Here is an 11371-nt window from a genome sequence, read left to right as displayed (position 1 = left end):
ATCTTTCTCCCACGGAACAGCTGGTAGTTTTGAACTGCTGACCCTGAGATTAGCAGCCCGATTCGTAACCACTATGCTACCAGAGCTCCTTCTGAATGATGGTTATCATTGCTAATTGTCAGATGGATCATGACTGAAAGTATAGAATACCAGAAATATGTTTACATGTGTTTCCACATTTACATAACCACAGTACAAGGATCAAATTCAGGAGACTGAACTATGCAAAGGCGTTTGACTGTGTGGATCATTACAAGCTATGGCTAACAATGCAAAGATTTGTTTGTTCTTTTGGCATTCCATAGTACTTCAAATATTCTCAGAAACTCAAATGCATCAATTCTTCTAGTTCTTCCTTATTCATTGTCCAACATTCACATGCACATGAAGCTATTGAAAATACCATGGCTTGGGTCAGGCACACCTTAATTTTTGTCTTCAAACGGACACCTTTGTTCTTGAACACTTTAAAGAGGTGCTGTGCAGCATACAACCTCGCTTTCATGGCACACCTCAGTCCTTACAAGAACTCTGCCGGATCCCCTTAGAAACTCCAGTGCACGTATAGCAGAATCGAGAACTGGCGTGGATAAGCCATTTACGTAGGCAATACATCTCGTCCTTGGTACGTGCAAAGCCCCCCGCGGACGAGCCCAGTTCCACCTGTGAAGGTCTTGGAAGCTGCGGAAACCCCTGCAGCAAGATACACAGACCTCACAAACTCGGCGAACAGCGCCTGCCTCTGTGGCATCATGGCGAGGACCAATCATGGCTGGGGGTGGGGAAACGCGGGGCACGATGGGCCTTGTAGTGACCGCGCGGGTGGAAACTTCAGTCCCCACAATTCCTTGAGCGGAGACAAGACTGCGGCGGCGCGACCGCGGCCCGGGGCGGCCGTCGGGGATGGGCGGCGGTGACTGGTGAGTGCTGGGAGAGCTACGGCCCTACGCCTGTCCGGCCTTTGGTACTGGTGCCGGCGCGAGCCACCGCCCGGGCGCCACCATGTCGGCACCCTCAGAAGAGGAGGAGTACGCACGGCTGGTGATGGAGGCGCAGCCCGAATGGCTGCGCGCGGAGGTGAAGCGTCTTTCCCACGAGCTGGCGGAGACCACACGCGAGAAGATCCAAGCGGCCGAGTACGGTCTGGCGGTGCTCGAGGAGAAGCACCAGCTCAAGCTGCAGTTCGAGGAGCTCGAGGTGGACTATGAGGCCATCCGCAGCGAGATGGAGCAGCTCAAAGAGGTGAGCGGGCTGGGCCGCCGCCGCCACGCCCTCCCTTGGACGCCGGGCAGGCCCCGCCTGATCGAATACCCCCGTACGGACCTAGGAGTCAGGGAGCCCGTGCTTAACTAGGCATGATTCTCTTGGGAAGGACGGGACACCGATGCCTAAAGGGAGGCGGCCGGTGCTCAAGGTCACCCTTCCACTAGCAGAGGAAGATGCTGTTTGTGGAAGAGAGGGGCCCAAGGGCCCCCAAGAACTGCCCCAGCCCCAATAGTTTCGGACTCTACGGGTTAGGCAGCATGGACTGGGCCGCAGCTGGACCCTGTGATTCCCAGCTTCCGGGCGCAAACCGTGGTAATGCCCCTGCCCTCACTCCTACCCCTGCCGTTGGAGAGTGACAGCCTGCAACTGGCCCGTTCCCAGAAGGAAGTCCGGTGGCTTCCTGGGATGTCATAGACAGGATATGTGGGAGTGGGTATTGACCTCCGCTAGCAAAGCAAAGGTGGAAGGTCAGAGAAAAAGAGGAAGACCCCCCAACGAGATGGATTGGCCAGGTGGCAGCATCGATGGACTCAAGCGTGGCCACAGTAGTGAGGTTGCCCTAGGATCGGGCAGTGTTTCATTCTGCTGTGCATAGGGTCGCTATGGGTGGGTACCGACCCGATGGCACCTAACAACAACAGCAAAGCAGGGAATGCCCACCCAGGCTGCGTTTTGGGTTGAGCAGACGTGGAACTTGTGCAGACTAATCTGTCCTTCTTGTGGCAGGCCTGTGGATACTCCAGATAGAGTTGTTGTTAAATGCTGTCGAGTAGGTTCCAAGGAGCGACTGGTGAGCTTGAACCACCAACCTTGCAGTGCAAACCGACTGTGCAGTCTAGCGCATTAACCCAGAGTGCCACACCACTAATATCTCTGCAATGTTCTGCTGCCAGTACGTGTGACCACTTGGGAAAGGCAAGACCTAAGTCTTTGTCGGCCTTTGCTGCTGTATCACCTTTGGGCAAATCACTTCCCTGCCCTGGGTGCAGATATTTTCAGCGTGGTTTCAGTTTCCACTGAGTGTGTGAGATTGAGAAAGGCTTGAGGGAGTCAGAGACTTGGTTTTGCTTGTAGACATTACTGTTGATTGGGGTCCCCCAGCGTCCCTTCTCAGACACAGCTTTCCAGTCAGTTCTCGCTCTCCTCACTGCCATGATTATTTCTCCCACCAGCTGTGATGGATTGCTACTCTTAGCCATTTCCTGTCTTGCGCCTGCTCCCAGGACCGGGTTCATTGTGCCATGCAGAAACTTCTGCAGACATGATCTCAGGTCTGTGGATGCACAGGTGGGGCTATGCTCCTCATGGGCAGGCCTCTATTTCCTGTTTGATTTTCACTTTAAAGATTAGTTCCTGAGGAGTCTGGAGACCGTCTCATGGGAGGAGGAGGCATCAGGGGCTTCTGGATAGTACTTGTAAGAACTGGGCAACTTGCCACTTAACAGGAGCCTGGTGGCTCAGTGGCTAAGCTCTGGGCTTCCAATCAAAAGGTTGGCATTTGAAATTCATCAGGGGCTCTAAGGGAGAAAGATGTGTGTGCTTCCCTAATAATTGGGTGGCAGTGCTGTGGAGTCAGTTCTGACTCAGCCACCTTGTACAGGGTTTCCAAGGTTGTAAATCTTTACAGGAGCAGAAAGCCTCCTCTTTCTTTGTAGCTGGTAGCTTCAAACTGCTGACCTTGAGGTTAGCAGCCCAATTCGTAACCACTGCATTACCAGAGCTCCTTTCTCTAATAATTACAAGCAAAGGTTTCCTATGGGGCAGCTCTACTCTGACCTGTAAGATTGCTATGAGTCTAGTTGACTTGAAGGCAGTGGGTTTTTTTCGACTTCACCTCTCGCTGACCTCCAAACCCGCAATAGGGGGACTGACTGACTGTGCTGCCTGCTGCTGAGGGAGATTTTGCTACCTGGGTGAATACACCTGGGTTTGCGGATGATGTGACTCTAGTCAGAGACACTCCCTGAGCCTTGTTCAGCTTCTCTCCCTGCCAGATGAGGATATACCATGTTGCTCTGAGGATCACCTGTGTGAGCATGGTGTTGACTGTGTGTACCCCCAGACAGTGTGTACCCCCATTCCCTACTGCTGGAGTGGCTGGCAGGGCAGCAGTGAGTCTTATTCTTTTGGCATTTTTAGCTGTGTTGCTTGTCGTGTCATGTCGTGTCTAGGCATGGGTCAGGTTCAGCAGCAGAACGGAGCACTTCTTGCCTTCCAGAGATGGCCTCAAAAGGGCTGGGACCAGAAACTGGTGGAAGCAGCTGCTTTATTCTTGTCAGTCCCTCCCTCCCTTCCCGTCATTCACATTCTCTGATCATGGAGTGCCATGCCTCCTGTGACTAGCACAAGTCTTGGACAAGAGGATGAATCCTCTCTTCCAGTAGATGAGAACATTGAGGTGGGGAGGGTGTGACCTAAGAAAGATATTGTAGTTACAATTAGTGTGGGAAGGAGTCTTGGCACTAGGCACCCAGTCCTAATCCTTGGTGTGTGAGGGGGCCTGGCAGTGACTGGGGCAGCTGTGTGGGGCCAGGGCCTGCCACTCAGTCTCTAGAGGCCTTTGTGGACGAGGATGCCTAGTGAGTGCCTAACTGCTCCCATCATAGCCTCACCATGTCCCCTTCACTCCGCAGTCTTCAAACCAGCCCTGGAACTCACGTTTTGGTTATGTCCATTTTATATCTGGGAAAACTGAGGCACAGAGAAGACAAGGAGTTTCGAGCCACCCAAGGCTGTGTACTCAGGCAGCTGAGGTTTTAACCCCTGCCATGCCTACTTCTTAAAGGCGCTGTGGTAGCGTAGTGGTTAAAGGTCAGGCTGCGAACCTTAAGGTGAGCAGTTCAAAACTATCAGCTGTCTGTCCCACAGGAGAAAGATGAGGCTTTCTGCTCCCATAAAGATTTACAGCCTCGGAAACTCTGTACAGGGTCGCTATGGGTCTGAATCGACTTGACAGCACTTAACAACAACAACATTGCCTACTTTTTTTTTTTTTTTAATGTTTTATTGTGAATTATATGATAGTTTACATGGAAGAACTTTAGTTTTACATTCATTCCATCTTATATCATCTCATTGCCATGGTTCCAATCCCTTCCATGCATCATCAACCACCCAAAGGGTATATCCCAGAAACCCACCCCCTACACTTCCCCCTCCTCCCCCCAATTTTTGGCCCACAGTCCGTTTCCCTCTCTGGGGCCCAGGTCTCCAGTCTTTCATCACTCCACGTCCTTCTCTGTCTCTATCTCAGGCATCTCTGTTTCTCTGGGTAGGGTCCCGCTCTCGGCTCTTCTCCGTTGATGGTTCCAGAGGCCTCCGCTCCTATCCTGGAGAATTAATCACTCCCTTCCTTATTACAAAACGTCTACCTTTGCATTTCCAACCCTCATAGTCCATCCTGATAAGTATTATTCACTACAGTATCACGAGTTACCCATCTGTATCTCCTTTCATCAGCTCCGCCCAGACAGATTGGATAGTACCTACTGGAGGTTCTGCCTTCCGCCATGCTCCCTAGCACCAGGTTCCCTCTTGAAAGCTTGTAAGCCAGTCACTTCTTGCCTTTGAAGTCCCTCCCTCCCCATTTGAGTATCCAATGTCCAAGCTGCCCTTCTCTGTCCACTCTGTGTTGGGTGTGTGTGTGTGTGTGAATGTTTCTTGCTGTGAGGATTTGTTCCCTCTTTTGAGTCGCTGCTCCATAGGTATAGGTCAAGTTCATCAGACTGTATCAGCTCACTCTTTTTTTTTTCCTCCCTCTATTTTCCTCTACTGGTTGAGCTCTGATCATCCAGTTATCTGGTCCAGGTCACATGGGTATCATCGGCAAGTATGGGCACTCTTCTGCATATGTCCTCTCTTCCCGTCAGCCGGTAGCTCCACTCTCCTCTCGAGTCTTCCGTGGCCACGCCACTGACTCTGGGCCCAAGAGTCCCCAGGCCTCTTCACACTGCTTGCCAACCGGATCCCCAACTGGGTCCACAGAAGTCCACTGAACATTGTAGGGCTTAGCTTGCCGCTTCATTGCTGCTTTTACCCCACTTCCCCCCATTGGTGATGTGTGTGGTCACCAATCAGAGCGTGCATTTCCATTGAGTCTTAGTCTTGGAAGCGAGTTTGAGTTGAGAGGACCTGGCCACTTGCCTTGATGTTTCCTAGGGAAGCGATTTGTTTGTTGTAGTAACAGTCCATCTGCCTCCATTTTTCCTGCAGGTCTTTCTTTCAAGAGGTATCTTTTATTCTTCGAGCCGCTCCAGTTTGGTCTGCTTGCCCTTTCAAGTGGAGATATCTCATCTCTGGAGATCTGGATGTGGTTCTGGTTTCTACCTATAGTTTTATATATTGCAAAGGCTCCTCAAGAAGCCTCATTCTCTGGGTACGCTGTAGCCCCATTTTAGGTATTCCAATCAGTCATAACAATGCCTACTTCTTAAAGGATAGGCAGCTGTTGTACGGAGGGAAAGGTGACAGGCTGACGGGGCTGAACCCAGTCACTATTCAGTGTCTCAAAAAGTTGACAGATGAGGCCTGTCACTGTGATTGTTTGCTTCTGGGCATGAAAAGCCCTGATTTTGTTTTAAATATCTAGAGGATTTCTCCTGTTCTTGAATCCTTGTACCCAATATAACAAAATCCTGTTTCTTGAACTGAGAACTGTTGGGGGTCTGGGAAGGTTCTGTACACCCAAGGGGTGGACCACTAATCTGCTGCAGACATGAAGGGGTCTGAAGGTGGTTCCTCTCTCCAGGGACCCTATGATCAGGGAAAGGCACCTGCTCCCACTCTTCTCATTAAACTGCTGGGTGGTTCTCATCCCCTTCTGAGCTCCCCTTTTCCCACCTACAAAATGTGTATGGGTCAGGGTAGGTAGGGATCATGAAGGACTCTTAAAGAGTTCTCCTGTTTAAAAAGTACCTGAGAGGACCCTAGTGCTGTTTTATCCTGTAGGGCTGGGGGAGGCACCTGCACACCTCAAAGGACTGCTGGACGAGGCTGTGGGATCTATTTGACAGCCAGATGCATCCAGAGAGTGCCAGGCTAGCCCTGTCAACATGTGAAGGAGTGGCTTTGGCCACCTTCCCTGTACTCAGGACTGGCTCAGCCAGGACCTAGCTGGCTCATCTCTGGGGAATGCCAGGCATGCTTTAAGGATTAGCACTTAGAAGCTCAGGCTCAGTGCTAGACGCCCGCCCTGCCATGTTGGGGCCTGTTACAGTGAGGAAACTGCTGATCCCTGGGCAGGGCTAGGGGCAGCAGAGGGCGCACATAGAAGGCAATGGAGTGGGAGGCCAGGAAGTTCGTTCTGGTTCCTGGTTTCTAGACTCTACACTTGGGACAGAAGGAAGTCTCAATCCTGTCTCTCTGCTTCAGATTCCTTCTCTGTAAGAAGAGGCTTATAATAGTAATGACTTTGTTACCACCAGATCTGGCATACTGGGAGCCCACAGAGGTCAGTTGTTCCTCTTGGGCCTCACGATAAGAAAGGTTTGGTTCTATAAGTCTTTCTGTCCATGGCCCAAACCTTGGCTGTACCTGCATGATCCCAGACCCTTCTTGGACGGAAGAGTTCAGCTTCCTCCTCATCAGTTTAAGGCAACAGACAAACTAGAGCTAAATGCAGAGCTGTGACATACATTGTTGTAAAGACAGGTTTTGTTTTCCTCAGAGTGTGCACAGGGTATTTGAGGGAAAGAGGCTGGTGGGCATGAGCCGCCAGGGCCAGCTAATTTTGCAACGGTTGCTCTCCTGCTGCGAGCTGTGTCCGGCACTGATGCTGCTGACTCTTGGTGGCTGAAGTGCAGCCCCTGGGCCCATTATTGTTGGAAATTCAGTGGGGAGTTCCTATACTGCACACTGAGAGCAGGAGAGGGTTCCATGTGGCTACCCAGATGGCTGTCCTCAGGGTCAAACCCTGCTGTCCCAAGCCAGGCTCTTCTCTGCCTGCCCCTTATCCCCCGCCATGGGAGGCTGACCATGATCTGCAGCTGTAATAAGGGCAAGCCAAGTGGGTATAGAGGGGATATAGACAGAGAGGGATGGGACCATTTGGGCTCAGGCAGGTGATGGGCGGTTATGTATTTTTTTTTTAAGAACTTAATGTATACTAATAAATTATACATTAATTTTAGAAACACCAGAAATTACACCACATAATCAAGCCAAAAACCTGATTACAACTTGATGTATAACCTTTCTTCCTGTGTTGGTATGTGAGCTATAAAATGCATAAAAGATAGAAATTGTTTTGTACATCTATAACAGTTTTCTTAAAAATATACATACAGAATTGGATGTGACCCTCTGAGTTGCAGAAAAACAAGTGTAATTAAAGAAGATAAAGATAAGGAGTCCTGGTGTGGTGCCATAGGATAAGCACTCGACCATAGATTGGTTTGAACTGCAAGGTCGGTGGTTCAAACTCACCAGCCATTCCTTGGAAACCCTATACGGGATCGCTGAGTTGGAACCAACTGGGTGGTTAACAACAACAACAAATATTTTATGTATTTGCTTTTTTGAAGGCTTTTTTTTAGAGGGAGGGGTTTGTCTCCTCCTGAAAGACTACTATTTTGTTCAAAAACATTGTATTATTGGAGGCTTTAAGCATAACCTAGAGAAGAGACACTACTCTGGTGAGCCCACATCTTCAGTATTTCACCTTCAGCATTTGTCAGTTTATGACCACCTTGATTTCACTGCCTATATAGCTGAGAAATAAAGACATTAGTAGAACATTTTTTATAAAACCACAATTGAATTTTCATACCTAAAAATAAGTAATTCTGTCATATTTTCTGCTTTGTGTTCAGAAGGCCCCAATTTGTCTCCTGAATAGTGTTTTATGTTGTTGCTCTTGTTAGGTGCCATTGAGTTGGTTCTGATTCATAGCGACCCTGTGCACAACAAAACAAAACACTGTGCCATCGTCACGATTGTTGTTTTGTGTGAGTCCATTGATGCTGCCACTGTGCCAGTCCATCTCATTGGAGTCTTCCTCTTTTTTGCTTACCCTCCACTTTACCAAGCATAATGTCCATCTCCAGAGACTGTCTTTGATCTTCATCAATAAGTATTTTCAGTCCTCTTTGCTTCCAGAAACCAAGGCTGTGTCATTTGCATATCACTAGTTTTTAATGAGTCTTCCTCCAATCCTGATGCCATGTTTTTCTTCACGTAATCCAGCTTCTTGGATTATTAGCTTAGCATACAAATTGAATGTTGTTGTTGTTAAGTGTAGTCTAGGTGGTTCCGACCCATAGCGACAATGAAAAAATTAAAGGATAATATTCTGCTCCCACAAAGATTTAAAGCCTTGGAAACCCTATATAGTGTCACTATGAGTCAGAACCACCTAGATAGACTACACTTAACAACAACAACAATGGTCTTTATTTACCAAAGAATTCTGCATTCTTCCATTTACACCATGTCAAAATGGCAGTTTCGGCATCCTCAAAGAGGACTCAAATCGTGTTCCTTTAAAAGGTTCTTTGAGTTTGGGGCAACAAAAATGAAGTGTGATGGGGCAAGGTCAGGGCCGTAGGGTGGATGCGGGAAGGTTTTCCAATGAAATTCTTATAGTATAGTATAGCTGTTGCTACCCTTGAAGAATGAGCAGGTTCATTGTTGTGATAGGAAAAAAAATCCTCGGCCGTTTCCGCACCTTTTTCTCATCAGTGAAGTTTCCATTTTCTGAAAACTTTATTATAATAACTACCTATGATCACCTTGTGTCCTTAAGAAAATCTACCAAGACTACCTGTGTGAAATCCCAAAAAGCCGTTGTTATGATCTCTGAGCTGATCACTTTACCATGAATATAACTGATCCATCAGAAGCTGCTGTTTTGATTGGAACTTTTTTTTTTTTTTTAAAGCACCTTAAGAGACATATTACTGAGAGAACTTGTCTGCATCTCTCCACTGATTGCAGAGACTTGTTTAAACATGTTTTGTGTGGAATAAATCTGTGCATGTATGAATTAAAACCATTTTAGCAATACTTTTTTGACTTATTCTCATACACTTGCAAAAGTTCTCAAGAAAATCTACGGAACCAAACCCAACAGCATATTAAAAGAATCATAACACCATGATCAAAGTAGATTTATTCCAGGACTGTAGGAATGCTTCAACCTTGGAAATTAATCACTGAAATACACCATATCACTAGAACAAAGGAAAAGAATCAAATGATGGTCTCAACAGCAACATTGTACTTAATGGAGAAAGACTGAGGGTTTTCGCCCTTGAAATCAGAAGAAAAGGGTGCCTTCTCTCACCTCTTCTCTTAACTATTGTATTAGATCCAGTTAAAGCAGTAAAACAAGAAAAAGAAATACAATATCCAGAATGAATAGAAGTAAATCTACCTTCATTTGCAGATGACATAATCCTGTATATAGAAAATCCCAAAGAATACACAAGAAAACTTCTAGAGCTAATAGAGAAATTTAGCAAAGTTTCAGGGTACATTGTCAATAAACAAAAATCAGTTGGGTTTCTATACAGTAGCAGTGAAAAACCTGAAAAGGAAATTAGAAAGGCAAGTCTGTTTATAATAGAATGTAAGAAAACATAATAAATCAAATCAGAGATGTGAAGGATTTAGGCAATATAATACTGGGGAAAGACATTAAAGAAAACTATGAAATAATGGAAAGATGTTTTGTCATATTCATGGGTTGGAAGACTTAAGATTGTCAGTACTACTTGAAGTGATCTATAGATTCAAAGTAATAGGTATCAGAATTTCATCAGCCTTCTTTGCATACATAAAGAAACCAACCTTCAACCTTATGTAGAATGACAAGAGGCTATGAATAGCTAAAGCAGTGTTTAAAGAGAAAAACAAAGTAGGAGGACTCAGTTCTTGATTGTAAAACAGACTACAAGTAGCCCCTGGGTTAGTAAAGTCCAATTTTATGTACAATTTGTACTTGCCTTTTAATGTTATGTAAATTTATCTTCACTTCCACCGGGCTTCAAACAGGTTCTGTCATGGCTGAGGAAGTGAAACAGGAACAAACCTACATTTTTACAGTTTTGTTTATTTGTCATGGTAACTGGAATGGGGAAAATTACAGGTCAAGCCCTGAAATGGGAAACTTGGAAGAGGCCTTTTTGTTGTTGTTGTTGTTGTTAAGTGCCCTTGAGTAGGTTCCGACCCATAGTGACACTGTATAGTGTTCCAAAGAGCAGCTGGCGAGCTTGAACTACCGACCTTGTGGTTCAAACTGACTTTGCAGCCCAGCACATTAACCCACAGCACCATATCAGGACTCCAGTGAGCCCTTTTTAGAGCCTGATTTTTGAGACTGGATTTTTAGTCAGGATTGTGAAAAGCCAAACACATTCGAAGTCATGTGATTGACCTCTATCTTGAGAGGCATGCTACTGTGTCTTCCCCTGCCCCCCTCCAAATTGATGGACCAGGGATTTGGTTGCTAAGTAACACTTTACTGCCCTTGCTTTCTTAAGAGGTAATTTAAATTTCTTGTTGGGCTTTGAGCTATAATGCTTTGCATTCTGGTTTTTGTTCTGTTTCTCCCCAATTTTGTATTTTGGGTCTGTTTCAGTGATGCTTCCTTGGTCATGACTGAACTGAGAAGAACTGGTACAGAGCTCTGCTTTGGGATGATTGAACCAACCACTACTCATAACAAATCCTTTACTGCAGTCCCCTTTCCTGTTGCATCTGCAGGCTTTAAATCCTTGAATCCTTCCAGCCTTTCCTTGTACTAAACCAAACCCCACTGCTATTGAGTCTATTCCGACTCAGAGGAACTCTACAGGACAGAGTAGAGCTACTCCTTAGGGTTTTCAAGACTAAATCTCTATGGGAGCCACAGCCTTACCTTTCTTTACATGAGTGCTGGTGAATTTAAACCGCTGACCTTGAGGTTAGCAGCCCATTAATTGCCAGGGTTCCTTTCTTGAGCTGATGTAAAGCTCAATAGGAATTGTGCGCACCTGTCATGACACTGTGGGACCACAGGGTCGGTTTGAACAAGGCCCTAGGAAACCCTATATAGGGGTCGTTATGAGTCAAAATCGACTCAAAGGCACTTAACAACAATGCACTTGTTCAGACTGACCTACAAATT

The 11371-nt window shown here is 46.7% G+C and overlaps 1 protein-coding gene across 1 annotated transcript in view; it reads left to right on the top strand.

Annotated features, from left to right (window-relative positions):
• Positions 1-975: 975 nt before the first annotated feature.
• The window catches only part of BICD2 (bicaudal D homolog 2 (Drosophila)), a 77703-nt gene continuing 67307 nt past the window's right edge, over positions 976-11371 (top strand). Inside the window, exon 1 of the mRNA XM_006876772.1 lies at positions 976-1242. Coding sequence (XP_006876834.1) covers positions 1003-1242 — 240 coding nt within the window. The 5' untranslated portion in view covers positions 976-1002. The remainder of the gene's footprint in view (positions 1243-11371) is intronic.

This window comes from Chrysochloris asiatica, unplaced genomic scaffold (genome assembly GCF_000296735.1).
Source record: "Chrysochloris asiatica unplaced genomic scaffold, ChrAsi1.0 scaffold00412, whole genome shotgun sequence".
Lineage (NCBI taxonomy): Eukaryota > Metazoa > Chordata > Mammalia > Afrosoricida > Chrysochloridae > Chrysochloris > Chrysochloris asiatica.
Note: the sequence above shows the minus strand (reverse complement) of the source record. Positions and strands in the feature narration are given on the sequence as shown.